At 37.3% G+C, this 24,367-nt stretch overlaps 2 protein-coding genes across 5 annotated transcripts in view; one reads left to right on the forward strand and one right to left on the reverse strand.

Moving 5' to 3' along the window:
* Positions 1–394: 394 nt before the first annotated feature.
* tubg1 (tubulin, gamma 1) lies at positions 395–15,987 on the forward strand. 2 transcript variants are annotated; one of them, XM_067375256.1, is made up of 11 exons: positions 395–710; positions 1,332–1,444; positions 3,399–3,566; positions 4,078–4,146; positions 5,147–5,226; positions 5,553–5,679; positions 7,774–7,860; positions 10,836–10,985; positions 11,104–11,256; positions 11,331–11,492; positions 14,714–15,987. In XM_067375256.1, the coding sequence occupies exons 1-11, from the start codon at positions 662–664 to the stop codon at positions 14,909–14,911; spliced, it is 1,356 nt and encodes a 451-aa protein (XP_067231357.1). In that variant the 5' UTR covers positions 395–661; the 3' UTR covers positions 14,912–15,987. The 2 variants fall into 2 exon arrangements, with proteins under 2 accessions (XP_067231357.1, XP_067231365.1); XM_067375264.1 differs by lacking the exons at positions 10,836–10,985; positions 11,104–11,256; positions 11,331–11,492; positions 14,714–15,987 and adding an exon at positions 10,351–10,558.
* Positions 15,988–17,742: 1,755 nt separating this feature from the next.
* The window catches only part of plekhh3 (pleckstrin homology, MyTH4 and FERM domain containing H3), a 44,084-nt gene continuing 37,459 nt past the window's right edge, over positions 17,743–24,367 (reverse strand). For all 3 annotated transcript variants that reach the window (XM_067382175.1, XM_067382177.1, XM_067382176.1), the window contains 4 exons: positions 23,693–23,813; positions 22,776–23,207; positions 22,289–22,480; positions 17,743–20,436 (listed from right to left, as the gene is read on the reverse strand). In XM_067382175.1, the coding sequence (XP_067238276.1) occupies positions 20,299–20,436; positions 22,289–22,480; positions 22,776–23,207; positions 23,693–23,813 (883 nt within the window). In that variant the 3' untranslated portion in view covers positions 17,743–20,298. The remainder of the gene's footprint in view (positions 20,437–22,288; positions 22,481–22,775; positions 23,208–23,692; positions 23,814–24,367) is intronic.

The following is a 24,367-nucleotide window of genomic DNA, read 5'->3' on the forward strand; positions in this document are numbered from 1 at the left end:
TAATGAACAATGCCTATTTTACTACTCTTTGAACCAATAAATAAAATTATTTAAGGTAAAGTAATAGTATAGAAATCGTTTCCCTCCCAAGGAGATATGGGAGATCATTTTTGGGAGTCCTTAATTGGCATCATTTTGAAAAACCTTTTTAGTGCACAATAATTTTGCAAGTAATGCAGTAATCACACTATATTAAATTAGGGAAATAAATAAAGTTATTCTTTGTGAGTATTTGTTACTATACAAAGGGAAATTTAACAAACAACCTGACCTGGATTTTCTTATTACATTGTATTGTAGGCAAATTTCCTCTGTTTGCGCAACTGGCACGCAGCTTTGATGTTGTTTAATGTACACGCAAACGTACTACGTCATGCATTACGTCAGTGATGCTCTCTACGTCTGTTCTTTCTGTATTTTGTGTAGATCTGCTTTTCGCTTTTTATGGTAAAGAGTTATTTCGGTACATTTTACCAAATATTGATCCTTTCACGTTTGCTGGCCTTCACAGCGTGTGTAGCGGGGCCGCAGAGAGCGCATGCGCACTGCTCGCCCGTAAGGCCGTTGCTGTTGGAGCGGGAACACGCACAGGGATTGTGATTAACTGACAGCAGCACATCTCTCACCTTTTCTGATTGTACAGTGGAAATAACAGGATAGCATGCCTCGAGAAATCATCACCCTGCAGCTCGGACAGTGCGGGAATCAGAGTGAGCCAATCGCTTTATTACGCTCTGTTTGCTAATAATCTCTACATAAACAGTTAACGTTAGCTAGCTAGCTATCAGACTGGACAGCTTTAAAATGACAAAATTAAAAACAAAGTTAATATGACCAGGGACTGATTTTGATTGTTTATTGTATATTTCCATCTGCGAGAAGTCAAGGACTCTTTGACCTCTCTTTGTTTTTGATTGATAAATATTTAATGCTGTCAATTGGAGATAACTTGTAACGTAATGCATCAAATTGTAGTGTTACTTAACCTGCCCAGCTACTGCGAAACGTTGCTTTTTAGTATTTACCGTCACGTTTGATAGTTTAAGCTTGAGGGATTTGCATTGTGTTTATCATTTTACTCTGAGAAAGATGGTATTCATGCAGTATGAGTCTCACTGTAAGAGGAGTCAGACTTAGTCAGCAAATTATCATTTGATTTTTGAAAGATTTAAAAAAGATGTGATGTAAACAGTAGCCATTATTAATCTTCAATCAGCAACATATAATGGCATATGATGAAGCTTACAGCCTTATTACTTAAGCATCATGTTCTTAAGCATCATGTATTAATGGACTGAACTGAATTGTGTCTTTATTGTCTTTCTGTGCAGTTGGTTTTGAGTTTTGGAAGCAGCTGTGTGCTGAGCATGGCATCAGCCCGGAGGGCATTGTAGAGGAGTTTGCCACTGAGGGCACTGACAGGAAAGATGTCTTTTTCTATCAGGTACACAAATACAGACTGATAATGCATTCACAGCCTGAATCCTGCTTTATAATCTACATTTTATTTAGTGATATTAACCATTGAGTTTCTGTTTAGACACCAGTGGCCTGTTGCATGAAGGTAGTTGAACAAACTGAGTTTCAGAGTAGGTTTGTAGATGACAAATCCAGATAAATCCAACCTGGTTTAGATCAGGATCAACCGTTGCACAACGCTCGGTATAAACTTTCTCTATCAACTCAGGTTTAATCCAGAGTTTGCAAAGTGCATGCACCTGAAAGTGTGACACGTGCGACAAACAGCCAATCACACGGAACAAGGAGAACGTCAGTTTGATTCACTTCTCGCAAGAGAGCCGTGCAATTCATGCCCCTTCTGAAGATCATTATGAAAAATATGAAATTAAACGCATTTACGAAGCAGGAATAAACACTGATGCAGTGAAAGTTTGAGAAGGCAGCTGAAAGAAAATATCTGACTATATCAATGCATGTGAATCAAACAAATAGACCAAATAAATAATATAGTTTCATAAAAAGAATATCTACATGTAAATGTAAGCTTAATCTGTTTAACAGTTTTATATATTATGCATGTATTTATTTTAATTTAAAAGCAGTTTAATATTGTCAATTAATATAACAGGCCTAATTATATGAATATGTCATGCACTATTCATAATTTTAATTTATTTAATATAAATATAATAAGTAATTAACAGCAAATGTTGAGCAATTTTGTCTCTAAAATGTTTTCACTATCAACTGATTTAATTTGGATACAGGGGGAGTGGCTTTATAAAGCTACAGTAGCCTACTGTGAAAAGTTTTAGGCAATAGGCACTTATGTAAAAATGCTGTACAGTGAGGTTGCTTTCAAAATTTGTCATATCATATATAGATTTTATTTATCAATTAACATCTATTAACTAAATCAAATTAGTTTTTGCTTTTAAAACAGCTTTTGTCCTAGGTACACTTGTACATAGTTTTTCAGGTCGGTTATACTAACGTGCTCATTGTTAGTGAGGAGTTCACATAATTTACCACCAGGTGGAGCCAGGTTCCAATGTTTGCGATTGTCAAAAGTCCATTATTCCTCTGCAGTCATGATGTGAAGGCCTTTTCACCATCTGATGGAAGACTAATTTAAAATAATTGGTGCAGCTCCTAGTTCCATTTTTTCGGATTAAAAAATGTAAGATTTAATTAAAGACCTAAATTAGTTATTTCAGTGAAACTGGTTTCAGAGGGGCTGTGTATCTTCTGATGTGAATTTTCACAGATTCACAGATTGTGTGTTACAGTATTATAGTCATTTCCTTTGTATTTTTTTTTTTATTTTTGATGGTGATGCTGATATCTTTAGAAAAAAACACATGCTGCAATGAAATTTATATTTATTTTATATAATATATACTAAATTAGAAACAAATATACTTTATAATAATATATTTTATACTTTTGAATAGATAGCAACGTCTTGATTCTGGAATCCTGTTGATAGTGATTTTACTAATAAAGAAACCTTTAAAAACAGCAGTAGTCACACATTTTTTATGCAGGCTACAAATGCACACTTCTGAGCTGAGTTCAGTAAAGTTTGTGTGACTTGTTGAATTAAGTATTGTTTAAAAAATATAAATGTGAATGCTTATGTTATATGAGACAGTATTACTGCATTTGCTTTCTCTTAATAATTAGCTGGCTCTTTCAGCACTATCAAAATAAAAGTTTCTCTTCTGACATTTATCGGCTAGATAAATTATTGGTTGATGCTAAATATCAGCCAATATGTCAGTATCAATATATCAGTCGACCACTCGTATAAAGCAAGGCCTAACCTACGCAACAGCTTGAGTAGACCTGAACTGCTTCTCTTCATTTTTTTGTAATGAGCACTTGCTCAAATGCAGTTTCCATTGATCCTTTTTTTATTGTTTCGCCCCCTTCAGGCAGATGATGAGCACTACATCCCTCGTGCTGTGCTGTTGGACCTGGAGCCTAGAGTCATCCACACCATCCTGAACTCCCCCTATGCCAACCTGTACAACCCGGAGAACATCTACCTGTCAGAGCATGGCGGTGGAGCCGGTAACAACTGGGCCAGTGGCTTCTCTCAGGTGCAGTCATGTTAAATGTCAGATAATTGCTGACACATTTTTTTTTTTTATTTATAAAGGGTTTAGATTAAATTTATGTTATATTTTAGGTTCTATAACTGATTATCATTTCTTTTTCTCTATATAATTTCTTCTTTTTTTCTGTGGATATCTTTTCTTTTTCTCTTTTTGCCCCTGTTTAATCACTTTTTTTGCAGTTCACATAGTGTGACAATTTAATTTAAGATTTTAAGATGCTAATACAGGCTATACAGACCCATTATAGTTTCAGATTTACAAATGGGGTCATAAAAACTGCATGTATAATTGTACAAGAATTAAACTATTTTTAATAAAAATTTTTTTAAAAAAAACCCCTGAAGAACATGATTGCAAAGCTGTCACTGCTTGGCAAAATTATATCAACTACCCTAAAATACTGGAAGCTAAAACAGTAAAATTGTCATGTTTGACAACTTTTTTAGGTTTTGTCTTTTAATTCAAATGTTGTCAACATATTTGTTTACTTCAGGGAGAAAAAATCCATGAGGACATCTTTGACATCATCGACAGAGAGGCAGATGGCAGTGACAGTCTTGAGGTATGACTCTCATTTGATGTACACTTCTTTGTCAGGAGTTTTTTTTTTTTTTTTTTTTTTTTTTGCATAAAGTGATTTACCATAATATCAAATGTACTTCAAAAAATAAATTCAGATAATTCAGAAATAAAATAGCTGTAAGTAAATGTTGAAAGTAATGTGTATTATCAATGGGTTAGTTTTTACTCTTTTATTCTGTGTCATTCATTAATACTGTTTTCTCTGACTTTTGGAGAATATTTGGGTTTTTAAACAGATTATATTTTTAAACAAAGTAAAACGCTTCTGATGATCTCCAGATGGTAAAGTTATGTACCATTTGACGTACTTTCATTTTTTTTTTCCATCCCTTTTTTTTTTTTCTTTCTTTTACCCCTTTCTACAGTGCTCTGTCTACTCTTGTTCAGGTTGCTGACATACATAGAACTATGTAAAATTAAATATACATATACATTATATATGTGTGTGAATGGTTTAGATGGTTATACAAAAGTGCTATTTTATGCCATATTTTGCACTCTAAATGTACAAGATACAGATGTTCCTCCCATTAAAACAACAGACTCGGGCCTCCCTGCGTAATCTGTGTCGCTCACTTTATTACCCACAATTACTGGTGTGTGTGTGTGTAACTTGTATGTAAGTGGAGGTTAGGGAGTGGTTTGGAGAATAATGTTTAAAGTCTGTTAGTTGCATGCACGTGTGTGTGTGCAGCGTAGCTTGGCAACTGCTGAAGGTGAGTGACAGTTTCAGAAATTAATCAGAGCAAAAATTCCCCAGATTTTTTTAAATGTCGGGGCAAAAACGCTCCCTCCCATTTACCCTCGTAAAGACTAAAATGCCCCTCTTAATCAGTTCTAATATGGTAAATATTCCCACTTTGTTAAACTGGCACTAGATAGTAATAACTATTCTTTCTGGTTTTAGTTAGCACCTAAAGCAGCTTAATCATATACAAGTAATTTGTGTGTATTTTTAATATTCTGTTGTTTTTTTTAAGGGGTTTGTGCTTTGCCACTCTATTGCTGGGGGAACAGGATCTGGTCTGGGGTCTTACCTACTGGAACGACTGAACGACAGGTGCGAAAACACAACTCACTGATATAGGACTCAATAGGACTTTGCATCCCCCTGCTCTGACTGATTTTTGCAGTCCACACTCCTTCTCCTGAAGTGTAGATCCACACCCTCCGCATTGTTCGTCTAGACTTGCAGTCATGAAGCGTTTGGGTGGCAGTCAGTGTAATTAGAGGGAGATGCAGGCAGCAGCCATCACCGGGTGTAATTACCTCTCTTTAGGGGTGTGTTTAATACCATTGCGTGTGCAACCTCAAGGGCACCAGCGGAGTTCAGCTGGGCGCGTGTTCTTGTGCTTTAAACGTTCAGCTGTTCTTCTGTTTTTTTAGGTATCCTAAAAAACTAGTTCAGACCTACTCGGTCTTTCCTAACCAGGATGAGATGAGTGATGTTGTCGTACAGCCATATAATTCTCTTCTGACGCTAAAGAGACTGACCCAGAATGCAGATTGTGTGGTGAGTGAATGAATACATGCAAACACAGTGTCTGCTAACCTTTTCAGCTGGCCTAGAATTTGGGAAGAGGTGTTAAAAACACACACACACACTTCTAGGTTGTAAATCTCAAATGTGTTTCTATTTGAAACAGAGCCCTTCTCACATACAGCCTGCTACTCTAACTGCACATTTCCTCACAGTTACACAATCCACCTCCCCAAACAAACCTTCTTTTTTTTTCTCCCCCGCTTTCATTCCTCAAACACCAGCAGATGGAGAAAAGGAAAATAGTCTTACATGATTATCCACATCTCTCTTTCCATTTCCTCCTGATTAACAGGGACCAAGCTATTGAGTTAATTCCATAAACCATCCTGTCACGTCTGTACATATGGAATGGTAATTTATAGATGTGTCAACAATTGCTGTTTTACTTTCAGACTGATAACCATCAGCACATGATTAAGCAGATACTTATTCGACAAATAACACGTCTTGTTGACTCTCTGAGGAGTCAGTAAATATGTATATCCTTATTTGAGGTTTTTAAGGGTTTATTGGTTTGATCATCCCAGCAAAAGGCATTCTTCATATATCCAGCAAATCTCTTTATGTGTGAGGGCTGCAGTTCAGAATAGATTGAGCTGTAGTGGAGCAAATGTCATTAGTAAAGAGTAAGATCTGTTTTATGCATATTGTCTGTCTTGCAGCTGTCTGCTAGCTTCATGCTCCTCTCTGGCTTATATAATAATGTCAAATCAAAGAGTCAGCAGAAAAGTTAAGGAGGTTAATTGGGGTAGATGAGTTTCTGTCTTTCTTTGATGAGAATACAGATCTCGACTTAACTCCAAGTATGAGGTGTTATTAATGTAAACTTAACTTTTATTTAAAAGTATAGTTCACCCCAAAATGAAATCATTTTGATGACAAAAATGTCATTTATTCACCCTCAAACCCATAAGACTTTTGGTCATCTTTAATACGCAAATTAAGATATTTTTCTAATGAAACCTGGTGAGATTTCTGTCCCTTCTTTGAAAGTCCATTTCACTAAAACTCAGGCCTCAAAAAGTTTTTGAAGGTCAAAGGGAACTATCCCTTTTACTCTTAAGAGGAAAACATTCTCTAGTCATATATATATATATATATATATATATATATATATATATATATATATATATATATATATATATATATATATATATATATATATATATATATATATATATAATTGACCATTTCTGTACAAAAAATATTGTATAAATATTGTGTAAATGTAATACAAACTGGGGACAAGGTTTATTTTAAGAACAGATTTGCTCTTAGTTCATTAGTTGGAATTTGAATTGAGTACAGTAGTACTTGAGCTTTGCAGAAAAAAAATCCTTAAATAATCATTAATTCAATGCAGTACCGTAAAAAAAAAATGAACACAGCGTTTAAAAGAGATTGTCATTTTTTTCCATACAGCACCACAAAATATTCACGACAGTGTTTAATTTTTTTTTTTTTTTTTACAAAAATAAATAAATATTGATATTAAATATTATGGTAAAAAATAATATTGACATTATTCTACACTGACTGTGAGAGATCAATTCTAGAATAAACTCTTACAGCAGTTATATGAATTTCTTTCATTTTCCACTTCCTTAATTAAAAAAGTCTTTAGGTATACCTTATGTTTGTTTGTGTGTTTTCTGGCAATCGACCATCAGTGTCATACTCTTCCAGTTGAGTAGTGTGTTTTTCTGCAAGATTCTCTAATTTCTATTTTGAATTACAATTCTGCATCCTATTTGATACCTCCATCAAATTCAGTAATTGAATTTGAATTCAAATAGCACAAAAGCAACACACAGTAGGTCCTCACGGCTCCACTTGGGTCTCAGGGAATATAAAATAAATGCGTTTTTACCCAAGAAGACCTGAATTTTTTAAAGAAATGCCAGCTTTTCATTATTTGTTTTGAGCATTTAACAATATTCTATTATTTGAAATGAATACATAGTAAATATTTCCATAACAATGTTATGGACTGAGAAGACCTCTAAGACACAGTCATGGTTAAAAATCGCTTTCCTTTTCATACTTTCTCCATGTCTCTTTCAGGTGGTGCTGGACAACACAGCTTTGAACAGAATCGCCACAGACCGGCTGCACATTCAGAACCCCTCGTTCTCTCAGATCAACCAACTGGTGAGTTTTAAAAGGCATCCTGTATCTGATCTCTCTTTTTGGAGGACACAACAACTGATAAACTTGTACAGTAAATCTCTAAAACAGTTTTGCCTTCTGAAGTAGGTGATTATGGATGTTGACACGCAATTTCATTACATTTTGGGGGTTGCAATTAGTAGCCTCGGGTCTTGGGTAATTTTAAATAAATGTGTTTTTACCGAATGGACCTAAGACCTGGATTTTTTCAATATATGCCAACTTTCCATTATTCATACACAATCAGAGCATTTAACAATATTTTATTATTTAAAACAAATACATAGGTATAGGTGACCTATTATGCCCCTTTTTACAAGCCGTAATATAAGTCTCAGGTGTCTGCAGAATGTGTCTGTGAAGTTTCAGCTCAAAATACCCTATGGATTTTTATTATACAAATGTTTTAACTGCCTATTTTTGGGTGGGAGAGAAAATGCACTGATTTGGTGTATGTACCTTTAAATGCAAATGAGCTCATGTGAAAATAACGAATGAAAATAGCTCCATGGCTCTGGTGTCCGTGAATACAGTTAGAAACAATGGTAACTTTAGCTGCATTTAACAGTACATTAGCAACGTGCTAACGAAACGCATACAGAAAGACAATTTGCAAACATCACAAAATATATATGAAATTGGATCATGAACCGTTGATATCGATCCATCTTTGAGTCAACTTCTGTGCACATACTGATATATGAATTTATCTTTAATTTTACACCACTGTGTCCATTGTGGCTCAGGTGTTTATAGAGACTATATGTTTACTATTATAGCCGTTAACAGATCAGTGATAATGTTTACATAGCTGAGACATATCACAAGCTCAGGGACAGTTGTTCTTGAGTGCTGCTGTCCTCCGACTCAACTCACCTTCCTTCGCGTAGCTTTAGTAATCCTGAAGACATTCAAGTGAGTTTGATCAGAGTTGTAGCTAAACTGTGCAGGACCGCTGCACTCCGGGACCAGTGCTACTGGTACACTGTTTGTCGCTTGCGAAAACAAAATGGCAGAACATACAGATTAATGGGTGGTAATATTATAATAAGATCCCCTTCCTACGTCACAAAGGCAGTTTTTTCACAGGCTTGCAGAGAAAGGCTTACAAAAACAAAGTTACTGGCTTGTCCTTTTTCACATTTTCTGTGTTGGTAGATGCAGCGGGGACCCAGTTAAAGCACTTACGATTATAACGTGGAAAAAGTCAGATTTTTCATGTTATGTCCCCTTTAAATATTTTTTTAACAATGCCATTATCCTCCTTGTACCTTGTGCTCTTTCCATCCTTTGTGGATACTTGTGCGTGCAGCAGTGGTGTACGGTGCTCTCATTTGATCATGTGCAACATAAATCTTATGAGCGGTATATTAAAAAGATTTCGTTACATTTCTAGGGACTGCAAAACTACTAAAATGCTTTTAGAATTTTAGAAAAGCATAACAAGTTTGATATCAGTATCTTCTGAAATCATGTCTGAGGATTCATTCCAAACTCAAACCTGCTTGGAGTCTTTAAGATAAGATACAGAGGCCTGTCTTATCTAAAATATGATTGTGCATATTTGTGTTTAAGGTGTTTTACATGCTGTAATAAAGCGATCATATGATGCAATTTTAAAAGTTCATTTATTTTGTTTATTGGTTTAATATAATAAGGTTAACATGCTTTAATGTTCAAAAAACACATTTAGACATAGTTTACATTATTGCAGACTTTTGTGAACAGTTTTGCTTTGACATCCAAACACACAGCGTCTTTGCGACATGACGACAGCACTACAGTTGAATGAATCCTCGTCTTTTTTCTTTGCATATGCCTTTGGTGGGCATTATGCTCATATTTCATATTGTGACAGACATTTGAGGAAGTAATATCTGGACTTCCATCAAAGCGTTTTAGGCAGGTCTGGTACTGTGTTCTCTGCTAGATAGAATAATTCCCTTTATGGGAAACTATGAGCTTTGTAACTTTGCAGATATATGCACAGATACATTACATACTAAGGGAAAAGGAAAACATTAAAAAGCTCATATGACATCTTTTAAGCATAATTGACTTACTGACATTGATCCTAAACATTTTTAAACTGTCCCCAACATGGCACCATTCTGTATTAAATCATAATGTTGAAAATACAGGGGCCTATTCATCTGTCCTGAGGCTTCCAACCCAAAGTGTGTCCTTTTCATTTTAAAGCCCTTCCCTGCAGCAGAGAGGGACTGGCCTGGTGTGGTTCAAGTTGGGACAGTAGAGTCACTCATATATTAATCACAGTTGGGCGCTGGCAGTTCTCCTGTGACAAGATGTGCATTTTCTTACATCAGAAAACCAGCCTAACTATAAAGCCACCAAGGGTTTATTAGGTAACGAGACAAATGAAAGCATGATTTTGGAGTGTATATACACACAGCTGTGAGTAAATAAGCTAAACCATAAAATGTTAAAATTTGAAACAACACAGAATGTCAGTTTCAGGAGGATGCAACATGGGGAGTTGTCTGTTCTGAAAGTTGTCATCGGCAGCCTGACATGCTGTCATGTCACATTCTAAATAACATGACATTCCGTTCAGACCTCATCTATGCTTTCCTCTTATACGCCCATTCTTACAGCACCCTGCTCCAAGGTGAATAGCTCACTTTGTCGACTCATCCATCACTGTCTTCATCGCCTCTAATAGAAATGGGTCAACTTTCACAGTACAGTGCATAGATTTCAATAAAGGGGTACCAGGGTGTTAATAGAAAACCTGTTTCACCAGTTCAGGATATTGTGTTCTTAAACACCAGCTGCATTTACACACACAGCAGGTTTCAAGTGTATCATTAGCACACCCAAATAATTAAGACGACACAGTATAAAATTAAAACGACTTTTTTTTTTTTTTTTTTTCACATTCTTTGTGTCACCCATCCACAGACTGTCAAAAGACAAGTGTTCCTCTTCTCTAACAGGTGTCCACCATAATGTCAGCAAGCACAACAACCCTCCGTTACCCTGGATATATGAACAATGATCTGATTGGTCTCATTGCGTCACTCATCCCCACTCCCCGCCTCCACTTCCTCATGACTGGATACACACCACTGACCACCGATCAGTCCGTATGTTGAGACTAATATCTAATTTAATTTCTTTCCTTTGTGTCCACTATCTTGGTTTTAATACTTTTCTTAAAAATGAGTGCTCTTTTAATCATACTATGATTTTTTTTCTCTTCAGGTGGCAAGTGTAAGGAAGACTACAGTTCTTGATGTGATGAGGAGACTCCTGCAGCCTAAGAACGTCATGGTGTCCACAGGCAGAGACCGGCAGACCAATCATTGCTACATCGCCATTCTCAACATCATCCAGGGAGAGGTGGACCCCACACAGGTGTGAGCTTGTTAGATAAACACAGCACATCCTGAGCAATATGTGCATTCCCTCATGTTTATGTGTCCTTGCAGGTTCATAAGAGTCTGCAGAGAATCAGGGAGAGGAAGTTAGCTAATTTCATCCCATGGGGTCCAGCTAGTATCCAGGTGGCACTGTCCCGCAGATCTCCCTACCTGCCCTCAGCTCACCGTGTCAGTGGGCTTATGATGGCTAATCACACCAGCATCTCTTCAGTAAGCCCTGAACTTCATTTATGTATTGCTCAAAACATGGTTTATCTGTATTGGATGTACACTACCGTTTACAAGTTTGGGGTCAGTAAGATTTTTCAAAGTTGTTGAAAGTAAACTCTTGTGTAAACAAACCTGTCAAAGCAGCATCTATTCAGTGACCCCCTAAGAAACCTAAAAGCTACTGAGCAAATACAGATGGCAGTGCATTGAATAATATTACTACCTAAAACAAAAAGGAAAATTGCCTAGGCCAACATAATCGAAAATTTGGTAACACTTTATTTTACAGTGCCGTAGTTAAACGTTACTACATGTAAATAACAGTATACAGTAAATAACAGTAAATTATGCATAATTACAAGTAACTAACCCTAAACCAATAAATGTAGCTCTATAATAAGTACATGTAGTTAATTAATAGTTCTCAGTGCTTATTTGTGTAATTACAATGTAGTTACGGCACTGTAAAATAAAGTTTGACTCAACGAGTCAACAAAAAGTTTGACTCAACGGTATATTAACCAAGTTTGGATATCAACGATATCCATAAAATAAAAACATTTTAAACCACCAGATATAAATACGTCTTAGATGCACAATTTCAGGGGTTTTACCATGAATATACACAAGTTGCCAATGATACCACCACCACCAAAAGTAATTAATTGTGTCTGCTTTACTATAAAACGCACTCGTTGTGACGTGTTTAACCGATACATAATTTCATCGTAAGTTAGAACAGCCTGAACTGCAACCAATGACAAACAATAACAATTAATCATACCTTTAGCAGTGCTTCCCACAGGTTTGAAATATACTTACGGTGGTAGCCGGGTGAAGAATCCTCCTATTACCCACGGCACAAAAATGGTCTACTACATGTGACAAACAAATAATGTGTGATTTTTAACAGTATTTTTATTTATTGGAATTTAATTACATAGCTATTACATTTAATTACATACTAATATTATTCATTATTATGCATTATAAATTATGCAAAATTACAGCATTTAAATGGTTCTCCTTTTCCTATGTTCTCCTTGCTGTCATATAGTGTCTCTCTCAGTGAATGGGACACAGATTTTACTAGTAAAACTTATATAATGAATAGTCTATGTGTCAAATAATGTTCTTAGTCTATGAATTAAATGGAAATCAAATTAAATACAATTTATTGTGTAACCAAAATACCAATAATGCCCAGAAGAAAAAAGCGTGTGACTTAATTATAAACAAGCCCAAAATACACCAGGACTCTTATTTTGAAGTGTCTATCCTTACAACCGTCTAAAACATTTTATATATAAGCCATAAAGTAGACATTGTAATAATTCATCAACTTGAGTTCATTAGCAATCGCTTGGCATAAATCTGCGCTTTTCATTGATTGAGAATCACTTTAAAGCAGACTGAAGCGCTGTGGAACCAAGCGGCAACCTCCCCCTTTCTCCCGTGAAGCCAATACGGAAGTAACTTAAACTGCGATTCATCGACTGGCCGCTAGGGACAGGCTCCAAAAGAGAGCAGAATCTCATAGAGTCCCATGTTAAATTGGCCAAGTTTATAGCAGAAAAAAACATGTTTACAAGTTGGTTCAAATTGTGGTTTTGGTCTATACTGCTATTTTTGCCCTTCATGACAACTCTGAGGGGGGTGAATTTTTTTATAACTTATCCGTTTAAATTATATTAAGCCTTAAAGTTCTGCATAATTAAGGGCAAGGTCACTTGAGTGACAGGTATGCCACTGCTGTCTGTGAGCCGTCATGTTACCTCAGCTGCCGCTGAATTTGGCATCTCAGCCGTTTTTGTGCTTTTTTTTTTCTCGATTATTTTATACAATTATAAAATATGGCTTGCTTCATAATATTCGAGACCGATGTGTGTATCTGTGTGTGCATGGGGAAGAAACAGAACACACGTTGTTGGATCGTGGCATTGGCTGAAAGTTTTGATTGCGAGATTTACTACAATGACAATACCAGGAGGATATACAACTCTGACAGCACTGCTTGGATATTATAACTAAAACTGCTGCATTATTTTGAAAAAAATATACTTTGGACACGGGCTCATTTGTTTGTTAGATACGATCGTATAGTTTTACAACATAAAGGCTGCTCAAATTGCATCCTTTCTTGAAGAACGATGACAGAGAGCAGATCATTCAGAAGAAATGTGAAATGTTTTTTTTTTTTTTTTTTTTTGCAATGGACATTTATATTTTACCCAAGTGCCACAGATTGGATTCATCTCGCGATCTCTATTATAAAGATATGAAGTCCCATTTGATGTTCCATGTTGTTATTTGCACACCCGACACAAATTACTGGTGTTGGAGCATCTATATCTTAAAAAAACGCTGTAAATTGACAGTAAACCTTTGGAACGTTATGATGATAAAACTTATCTTCATTAATAATTTAGATAGTATCTAGATAGATAGCTCTTTTGCCTGCTAACATGGTCACGTCGAGCTAGGTGGGCGTGGTTTCAGCAACCAATCACATCAGCTCAAACCACCTCCCCGCCTCTTTGCCCATTTTCAGTTATCCGGGAGTGACGTGCGGTGACGCGCAGCTAAGATGGCCGCGGCCTCATTTAGGCGTCAGAACTGCTGTTCAGAACTCTATGGGTGACGTCACGGACACTACGTCCATATTTTTTTTACAGTCTATGTGTAGAACGCGCAACAGCGCCGCCTTGTGACTTTGCACATGCAGCACTCTTTGTGAAATATCCAAATATGCAGCGCACGTGGGAATGTCAGCGGGAGTAAACCGTTATGAGGCACACATAATGAGCAGGTACGAAACGCGTAGAGCGAGGGGAGATTTTCCACTAGTTAATTGATCTCGGATGGTCGGATACAAAAGTATAAGAGGATAAAAATAATAAAAGCATAAATGTGTCTCCAAATATACTTGGGAGGCCGTTAATAAGCGGCCGCCCAAGTAAAGTCTGTGTGGGAAGCACTGCCTTTAGCATACTCCGTAGAGCTGCATTCTTTGTGACAGGGGAAGTTCGTAGATCAGTGTGTCACAAATACGGTGCCAATAAAAATGTGACTTTGCAAGATAGTGTCTGCAATTGGCGCCGGCCCTGATATTCCATAATCACAAATGACTGGAAAACTTATGGAAATTCATTGGTCTAAATGTTGGGAAAAACTTTTGAGCAGACTTTTCTAATCTCTGTTCTCCTCTCCCTCACTCCTAGTTGTTTGAGCGTACCTGTCGTCAGTATGATAAGCTGAGGAAGAGGGAGGCCTTCCTTGAGCAGTTCAGGAAGGAGGACATATTCAAGGACAACTTTGACGAGCTGGATAACTCTCGTGAGGTGGTTCAGCAGCTTGTGGATGAGTACAGCGCCGCCACGCGTCCCGACTACATCTCCTGGGGCACACAAGAGCAGTGAAAACCCCTCCGCCTACTCCCTAAAGAGCCAGGAAAGAAAGCCTCTAAACTCATCCTAATAAAATGCGCAGTGACTCCAGTAGCGAATAACAGAATTTCAGTAGTGAATGCACTTCTTAAGACTCCATAAATCTTTCATGGCTCGTCATACTGTTCCTCCAGAGCCTATTTCTGCATTACTGCTGTGGCAAGAGCCACTCGTTTATGTATATACATGTGATTTCTCATGTTTACAGGCCTATCAGACGTCCTTCATAATTTTGTGCCTCTATCCTGAGCTGTAACTTTTCTCTTTCTCCCTGATTTCCTTTCTTTGATCAGAAAATTTATGGCTCTGTCTTAATCTATTTTTGTACTGCACTCTGCACTCTTCTGCACACAATCTACATCAATCTACGTCAAGGTGGCCTGCACACAAACTTCCCTGACCACACACATTTTGGACGTCTACAGCGATAAGACTGGGTGGTCTCAGATGAATGTAACCGTAGGAGGGAGTGTGAAAGATTAAGCCTCTTAGAAAAGATCAGACTCGAAGCAGCTTATGAATACACCATCTTACTCCCTCACATTCACGCATGCATGCTTTTAGACAAAAGGCGCTTGCTTTCAGGGGATAGACTGTGATTGTGTGATTGAATCATTTTGTCCTCTGTCTCATTGTCATGGATTATTCTAGATGATTATCTCAGAGTTTTGAGAGATAATCAGTAAGTCAAGTGTTATGCTGTACCTCAGTCCTATCCAATCAGTGAACCCTCATCAGGTTCTTTCTCTAGTCAATTCAATCAGTGATGTTACCTCAAAGTCTGGCAGACTCGATCACCAAACACCAAAATCCAGACATATAACGTTTCCTCATTGAATAATTTAATCTTCTGCTCCTGCCTTTCTGTTTTTTGTATTGGGAGTGGTAGAACTTTCACATGGAACTCTCATGCCAGATTTATTTCTCAAGTGCTTTCTTTTCCTCGGTTACCACATGTTCTTATTATTAATGTTATTATGTGTATATAGTTTGCTGTCAGACTTGATGCATTTATTTGAAGTCCATGAGATTAAATAAATGTTTTTCTACGAGAACATTTCCATGATTGTTGTTCATTAGAGTGTATTGATTACCCTCACAAACCATCTGCATCAGGTCAGAATCATTCACAGCAGATGGCATGTGTCATTTGGCCTTAAAACACATCAGCTCAGAAATGGAAGCTATTACCTCTGATAACCTCTGGTTTTCATCTCTTTACCATATTCCAATACTGATGGATACTGATAAAATGAATCAAGGACATACTGAATCCAATCCTGCTTAGTTGATGGCCCCTTTGACTTCCATAGTATTTTTTTTCCCATACTCTGAAGAATGTAACCAAACAGTTGATGGGCCCCATTAACTTGCAAAGTATCTACTTTTGTGTTTAGAAGAAGGAAAAAAAAATCAACTATCCCTTTAAGTTTGGCTGCAACCTGACACACTTGAGTAGAAGTTGCTAGTAATCCTGAAGAACTTGATTAGCCTGTTCGGGTGTTTTAGCGTTAAACGCTGCAGGATAGGACACCCCTGACATGCATAGCAGTTGCTCTTCCAGTGGTTGCTGTATTAACTTCCTTTTTTTTTATTAGGAGCAAAGTGTTCCCCAAATAAAAATTGCATTGGAGAGAGATTAAATGAATACAATTATTATTTTATTAACATTTTATATAGTCTTCAAACCCCTTCATTTTTTCACATTATGTTGCTCCTTTAAGTTAAACTATACTACTTTAAATGACTTTTTTCATGTTAATCGACACTCCATAATACGAAAGCAAAACAGATTTGTTATAACTTTGCAAATGTATTAAATAAAAAAAATAAAAAATAAAAAAAAAAACTGAAATAATTACAATACATATGTTTTCATACCCTTTTCTGGGACACATGACATTTAGCTCAGGAGGAGCATTCAAATTTCATTTGTAGATGAAATACACGGAGTGGAGTTAATCTGTGGCTGATTTAGAAAGGCACACACCTCACAATAAAAGATCGAACAGCTAAAAATGCATATCAGAACAAAAACCAAGTTATGAGGTCAAAGGAACTGCCTGTAGCACTCAGAGGCAGTGTATGAAGACAGATCTGGGGAAGACTACAACTGACTGCTGTACTGAGGGTTCACAGAAGCAAGTAGCCTCCATAATCTTTAATGGAAGAAGTTTGGACTCCAACTAGGACTCTTCCTGGAGCTGGCTTCCTGGCCAAACTGAGCAATTAATGGAGAAGGGCCTTGGTTAGAGTGATGACCAAGAAGCTGATGGTCACTCCGGTTGAGCTCGATGATCATATATGGAGATGGGAGAAATTTACAGAAGGACAAACATCACTGCAACACTCCACTGATCTGGCTTAATGGCAGAATGGCTAGACTCAAGCCTCTCCTAAGACACAAATACCCACTTGGAATTCCCCCAAAAAGGACCCTCTGATACTGTGAGAATGAACCGCAGTTCCAATCATCGTGTATGGAGGAAACCAGGCACTGCTCATCACCTGCACAATACCATCCCAACAGTAAAGTGTGGTGGCGGCGGCAGCATGCTGTGGGGGTGTTTTTCAGCAGCAGGGACTGGGCGACTAGTCAGAGTAGAAGGAAAATTGCCCAAATGCAGATGTGCAAAGCTTGTCACATCATACATAAAAAGATTTGAAGCTATAAAGGTGCTTTAACCAAGTACTGAGTTAAAGGTTTGAATACTTATGCAATGTACTTATTTCATTATGGTGTATGGAGTGTAGATTGATGTGGTGGAAAAAAGTAATTTAATGGACACAAAAGTGATGTTGTAATGGTGCTGCTTTTTATTACATACAGTATTCATCATTTTGCATTATTGCACATTTAAGTTAGCAGTACAAACAATAGTGCAATTGACTATTACATGTGTAACATAATAAAGGTACCATGCAGCATACAAACCATCTAAAGCAGTTTGTCGTTCGAGTTGTGTTACATGAATGACAGTGGGTCGGAGCTGCCTGCAGCTAAAGAGTGACATGAAAAGAAGACAAGAGTATGTGACAACCACGACTGCCGTCACAGGGGATGTAGGAGGAACACGGATTGGGCAAAAGACACTTCTTAAAACAAAATAAACAACATTGAAGACATGATTGCCCTCCACCTTTGAATTTCAAGTAGCTGGTAACTTCTTTTTTTTTTTTTTGTATTCAGGCAGACGAACTGTTGTAGAGCAAAGATAGTTCAGAACCAAAATACTCTGAATACAGAAAAAAATGAACCTGATTATGGAGTATGAGTGAATCAAAGATTGTACAGACTGTTTGACAGGCACTAGTGGCTCCTCCGAAGGCAACCTGAAGCCTCATACTGAAAATGGGCTCATGCTCAGGACGGCTAGGCGGGTTTTATTGCTTCAGTGATAGTTTGGCAGTCATTCGAAGGGAAAAAAAGACCCCTAGAAATTTGGTCCACTTTAAAAGGGGCGAATGACTTCATTTTCTGATTATGACAAAATCTCAACAATCCTATTAGATCTATAAAATAAATTGATTATTAACAAGTTATTTGTAGACCTCACGTGACAGGGGGAAAATAAACAACAAATAACCAAAAACGAAAATAAAGATTTTGACATCATAATTTAACTATGACGTCATCAGCTCTTTAGTAATTATTTCAATGCAAGCACTAAAATACAAATACAGGTCTTTATGAAAGATATATAAAACAAAAGTAAAAAGGACAATAAAAAACTCACTTTCACACAATGTATACAACAGACAGCCATAAATAAAACTAGTAGAAACTAACACACATTAAAGGACACAATGAGCCGTCATAAGGCTTCATAACAAAGCACAACAGACAGAGGCTACAGGTTAGGCTTAAATTGATAGTTCACCCAAAAATAGCAATTCTGTCATCATTTACTTACCTTTATGTCATTCCAAATTTCTTTCTTCTGTGGAACACCAATGAAGTTAAAAAATGTTTTTTTGTCCATACAATGAAGGTCAATGGGATCCAAACAATGTAATTACATTGTTTGTACCCCATTGACTTCCATGAAATGGAAAAAAAACTGAAATATAATATCCTATTTTGTGTTCAGCAAGATAAAAGAAAGTCATACAGGTTTACAACAACATGAGCATGTGTAAATGGTGACAATATTGTCATTTTTGGATACACTATCCTTTTTAATGGAAATGTAATATCTTTAGAATATGGGATGATAATGTTGCATATCAATAGTGTTTATTATTTGTCTATCTTCAGTGTTTCAAAGTGTGTTCGAGAGTCTGGGAAACTTGGTTTGAACCAAAATTGTCATTTTTTGAAAATGTCAAAATGCCATTTACCTTCACAGGTACCAGGCTGCAATAGGTGTCTTGTTAGTTAGTTGGTTTCATCTAAAGATCTGAGGCTGTTGTGGCTACAGGACGCACAGTGCAGAGTTACCGTAAGCTAACAGCAAAGTCAAGCAGCACCAGGTAAGGCTCAAAGCATTTCACAAATACACTCGCATCATTCAGATGAGCTAAAGATCCTTTGGTTTCTACAGCTTAAAATATTCAAATCGGTCTCTCACGCACACATGCACCACTGTCGGTTCGGTAATGGACAGTTCCAAAGGGCGGCATGAAAGCGACTTCCACCGGCTTTCATTTAAGGTTTGACGAATGAGTTTAACAGCAAGCCAGGCCGGAGTTTTGAAAGGAGCGTTTAAAGCGCAGTGACTGTGTGAGTGCAGTGGCAACATGTTTGTGTCATCTTCCTGTAGTGGAATATAAAGACAACGCGGCAAAAAATATTTTTGCCTTGTTTTCCAAAAAAAAAAAAAAAAAAGAACATCCTTAAAACAAGATAACACAATAATAAGAAAAGGAACTTAATTCAAGGTGAATTCCTTGAAAAGTTAGTCTAAAAATTAGTAAAATGAAATTTCAATTTTTCAAATGAAGTAAAAGTATATTCATGTTGTTTTAAGGATGTTTCAAGAATACTAAAAAACAAGACCAAAATACTCAAGAAAGTTTTTTTTTTTTGCACAGTTCATCTCTGAAGTCACGCTATTTTCCTTTCTGTGATATTTGGCAGGCTCCCAGGTGGCAGGGGCCATCGAGGGCCCCATGTCCTTTCTGGATTTGGCTGGCGGTGTAGCAAAGTGAGTTCCTGAACCTGCTCTCCTGTTTGTGGCTCCCTGGACACCTTCCACTCCTCCTCCATTTCCACAGCATCTGCTCCTTTCAGTCTCATCTGAGTTAGTCCTCTTTGCAAAGCTCCTCACAGGGAAGCAATCAGCCAGGACTGCATATGCACGTGTACATCAGTCAGAGCCAGTGTGTGCGTGTGTGCAAGCGAGCGAGTCGTTCTCTCTTCACACCGGGTGAGAGGGGAGCTCAAGTAGGGAGGGGTGGAGCTTAGGGTTTGTTTCTATGGAGATGCAGTCATCTTTGCCTAGCTGGCGACGGGTGGCACTGAAGTAAGCATTCATCAGCTGCATGATCTCAGTCAGCTGAGAAAGAGAGAGAGAGAGAGAGAGAGAGAGAGAGAAATGACTTTAGTAAATTTCCACTGTGAAATTTGTTACAGTGCTTTGTGTACAGAGTCATTGTACTAGTGTAAAGTGCACAGTAAAAACAGTTATATTGTCAAATATTATTACACTTTAAAATAACTTTTCTATTTGGATGTATTTTAAAATGTAATTTATTCCTGTGAAGTCAAATCTGAATTTTCAGTATCATTACTCCAGTCTTCAGTGTCACATGATCCCTCAGAAATCATTCTGATATGGTGATTTGCTGCTCAAGAAACATTTCTTATCATCAATGTTGAAAACAGCTGTGCTGCTTAATATTTCTGTGGAAACCATAATGCATCCAAACCAAAAGCATTAATTTATTTGCAACTGTTGAACTGTATTGTATGTAGTGTGAAACAATGTGATAGAATGTTTTGGTAACACTTTACAATTAGGTTTACAATTAATTTAGTTAACAAACTAAGAATGAACTGCACTTCTACAGCATTTATTAATCTTTGTTAATGTTAATTTTAACATTTACTAATACATTATTAAAATCTTGTTAACATTAGTTAATGCACTTTGAACTAACATGAACAAACAATAAACAACTGTATTTTCATTAACTAATGTTAACAAAGATTACTAAATACAAATGTATTGCTCATGGTTAGTTCATGTTAGTTAATACATTAACTAATGTTAACAAATGATCCTTATTGTAAAGTGTTATCAAAAGTATATATGTATAATTTATATAAGATTTTAAAAGGGGCACTAGTTTTTGGTAAATATAGTAGAAAGTGCTATATAAATGAATTGAAATGAAATCAAACAGCAATTGACAGATGTACTCACTTTTAATTTGTCATATTGATTTTTATAAGACTTTTCGGAACAACTCTGGGTGACCAACAACTTGATGGCTGGCAATAACTCATTAAAAGTGTATGTGTACGCTACAATAGAAATTCTTGCATCTCTCAGGAGGCACGTAGATGTATTTTGGCATGAAAACTCAAGAGATTCATGAGGTAAAACACATAGGAGTGAGGCACAGGATGGGTGTGAGCCTGAAGCTAATATCAGGAGAAGATAAACTGGTTGTCTCAGTGTTTCCACATGTGTGCACACTGAAAGTCACAGCTGGTCTGACCTGTATTGTGTGAGTACTGGAAGGAGGTTTGTAGTATGCATTATAAAAACCCTCTGACGTCAACGTCTTTCTAGTTTTGAACTGTGGCATCACGATTCATGTTAATGAGGGGTATACACATACTGGCCTAACAGTATAATGCATGATGCTAACACAAAGGACAAACTGCATCAGCCCATTATTGTTAGAGTAAACTTATGGCATCTGTGTAAAATGCTACAGAAATAGTTTTATTCCTTAAAGCACTAGATTCTTTTAATTTTCCTGAAAAAAAAAAAAAAATTGAGTGGTTTCTCCAATGCAAAGTTATTGTGGGTGGTTTTGTGGCTGCCTGTGTTAGTGTTTTAGTATTATTTATATACTGTAGTGCTATAGTATAGGGCGTCCTTGGTGGTTTCTATGGTCTTGCTAGGGTGTTATGGGTTGCTTACTGGTCCAAGTCAATAGAGCTCACCTTCAGTTTGCTGAGACTTTTTGGTCTAATGTTTTGGCTTGTATGGCTCATAAGTCTTGGCTCATAGTTATGGTGTGTTTTTAATCACCTAACAGACTAATATTGAAACTAACCACTTCAAAATATATATATATATATATTATATATATTGTTCTCAACAAGTTGCATGGTTTGAAGAATATTTCATGTCACATGCACAAACATTGTGATACCAGTCAGAGCTCTCCTACCTTTGTGGTCTCAAAGAGCAGGTCTCTATCTCCTGCGGTGATCCTGAATGTGTTGCTATCAGATACACCATAGGAACAGATCTGACCTATCGGTAGAGACTCCAACGCTTCGGCTTCGCCCTGACGATACAGAGACACGCAGGAAGCTGCCACACCCAGCCACAACTTCTGAGAGAAGCTTCCTGTCGAGCTCTACAAGACACACAGAAGGATGTCAGACACAGCTGTCATTCTCTGGGAAAAATGATCCTGTGGTACACTACCAGTCAAAATGTCACATGATCCTTCAGAAATCATATGCTAATCAAATATGCTGTTCAATGTTGAAATGTTGAAAACAGATTTGCTGCTAAATATTTGTGGAATTGACAATATTGCTGTTTTTACTGTATTTTCGATCAAATAAATGCAGCCTTTGTGAGCATAAGACAACAAAAACATCTCGATGATTCCAAACTTTTCACCAGTTGCCTAATCATCCACTCACAATGTAGAAGTCCACTTCATAGAGTGTGCAGCCAAACCCCGACCACTGCCGGGCGATGGTGAGATAGGCGGCCATACTGTCTCTGCGACTGTATCCCACAAGGGCTTTCCAACGCTCTAAAATGGTCGACATCACAACGGCTCCCTCCTCCCTCAGCCTGGCCCGCAGTCTTTGGTCCTGTTCCTGACGCCGCTTGTGCCCCCACAGTGTCCCAGCCAGCAGACCCCCGGGGAAGGAAGGGCAGCCAGGGGGATCAACGGGGGCCAGCAGGGCCCGGGCCTCCACCACTTCAGCCGGAAAGAGCTGCTCCAATGGCGGGTACGGAGAGAGGGCGCTGAAATCTCCCAGTACACACTGCAGTCTCAGCGCCGCCAGAGAAAGAAGGTCATCCTCACAGGCTGGCAGCTGCCCCCGCACCACCATCTCATGACACTGACACAGAAAGAGAGAGAGGGAGGGAGGGAGGAAGTCAAGCAAGGGAAAGTTTACCGAGTTCAATAGTGTGTTGGGTTTGCATGTTTGCTTTTCATTCGACTGATAAAGACGATATACACACATCTATCCACACAAGTGTGAAACTAGTCCACATTGAACACAAACAGAGAGAAAGAACTGGAAAATCCCTCTTTCTTTCATGCACATATATAATGTCTTAAATAGATGTCTGCAGACAAATCCAAACTGGGTTGGCAGCAGTTGTGTTACACTAACCCTGCTTTTATTATCCAGCAGGAATTAATGGCTTGTAATGCAAATGTTCTGAGGAAGACATCCATTATTAGGCCTTCATAAAACACATTCCACAGAAGGCAATTTGTCTTTTAGGCTTCTGTCAGACTCTTTTAGGGCCATTTTTCTTAATAATCTACATTCAACTTTTATTTCTGCTCGTCCCTGCCTGTCTCGTGTCGTTTTACCTGCTCATAGAGGAAGAGGTACTCGATGCTGTCGGTACTGATGTTATCGGTGTCCAACAGACAATAGAGTTTGAAGCAGAGTCGGCACAGGCAGTCAGAGTCTGGATCTTTAGCTGACAAACTGGAAGACAGAGAAACCGAGATTTGTTAATGGAATATGCATATGGATCAGATGTACAGTGCTCAGTGTAAATGAGTGCACCCCCTTTTAAAAGTAACATTTTAAACAATATCTCAATGAACAACACAAAAACAATTTCCAAAATGTTGACAAGACTTTATATTATGTTTAACTCATAACATGAAAGTAAGGTTAATAATATAACTTAGAGAACAACATTGTATATTAAACTTAGTCTTGCCAACATTTTGGAAATTGTTTTTGTGTTGAGATATTGTTTATAATGTTACTTTTCAAAAGGGGGTCAAAAGCATCAAAGCAAATACACTTTGCACTATAGATAGATATATAGATAAAACTTTGTAGGCTACAAAAAAAATGCAAACCTCACTATAGGTGTCCAACGTGCATCACAAAGAATGGCTTAATATAACAAGAAATGTCTGCAATTTGTCAGATTTACCTAAATAAGCATTTGCAAAAAAAAAAAAAAATAAATAAATAAATAAAAAATGCAGTTTTGAAATTTGTTTATTTTTTATGAATTACATATA

The sequence above is a fragment of the Chanodichthys erythropterus genome, chromosome 3, assembly GCF_024489055.1.
Source record: "Chanodichthys erythropterus isolate Z2021 chromosome 3, ASM2448905v1, whole genome shotgun sequence".
Lineage (NCBI taxonomy): Eukaryota > Metazoa > Chordata > Actinopteri > Cypriniformes > Xenocyprididae > Chanodichthys > Chanodichthys erythropterus.

Coding starts and splice junctions, on each gene's coding strand:
- tubg1 (XM_067375256.1), top strand. CDS start 662: ATGCCTCGAGAAATCATCACCCTGCAGCTCGGACAGTGCGGGAATCAG. Junction 1,445..3,398: donor AAGATGTCTTTTTCTATCAG/GTACACAAATAC, acceptor CGCCCCCTTCAG/GCAGATGATGAGCACTACAT. Junction 3,567..4,077: donor GGGCCAGTGGCTTCTCTCAG/GTGCAGTCATGT, acceptor TGTTTACTTCAG/GGAGAAAAAATCCATGAGGA.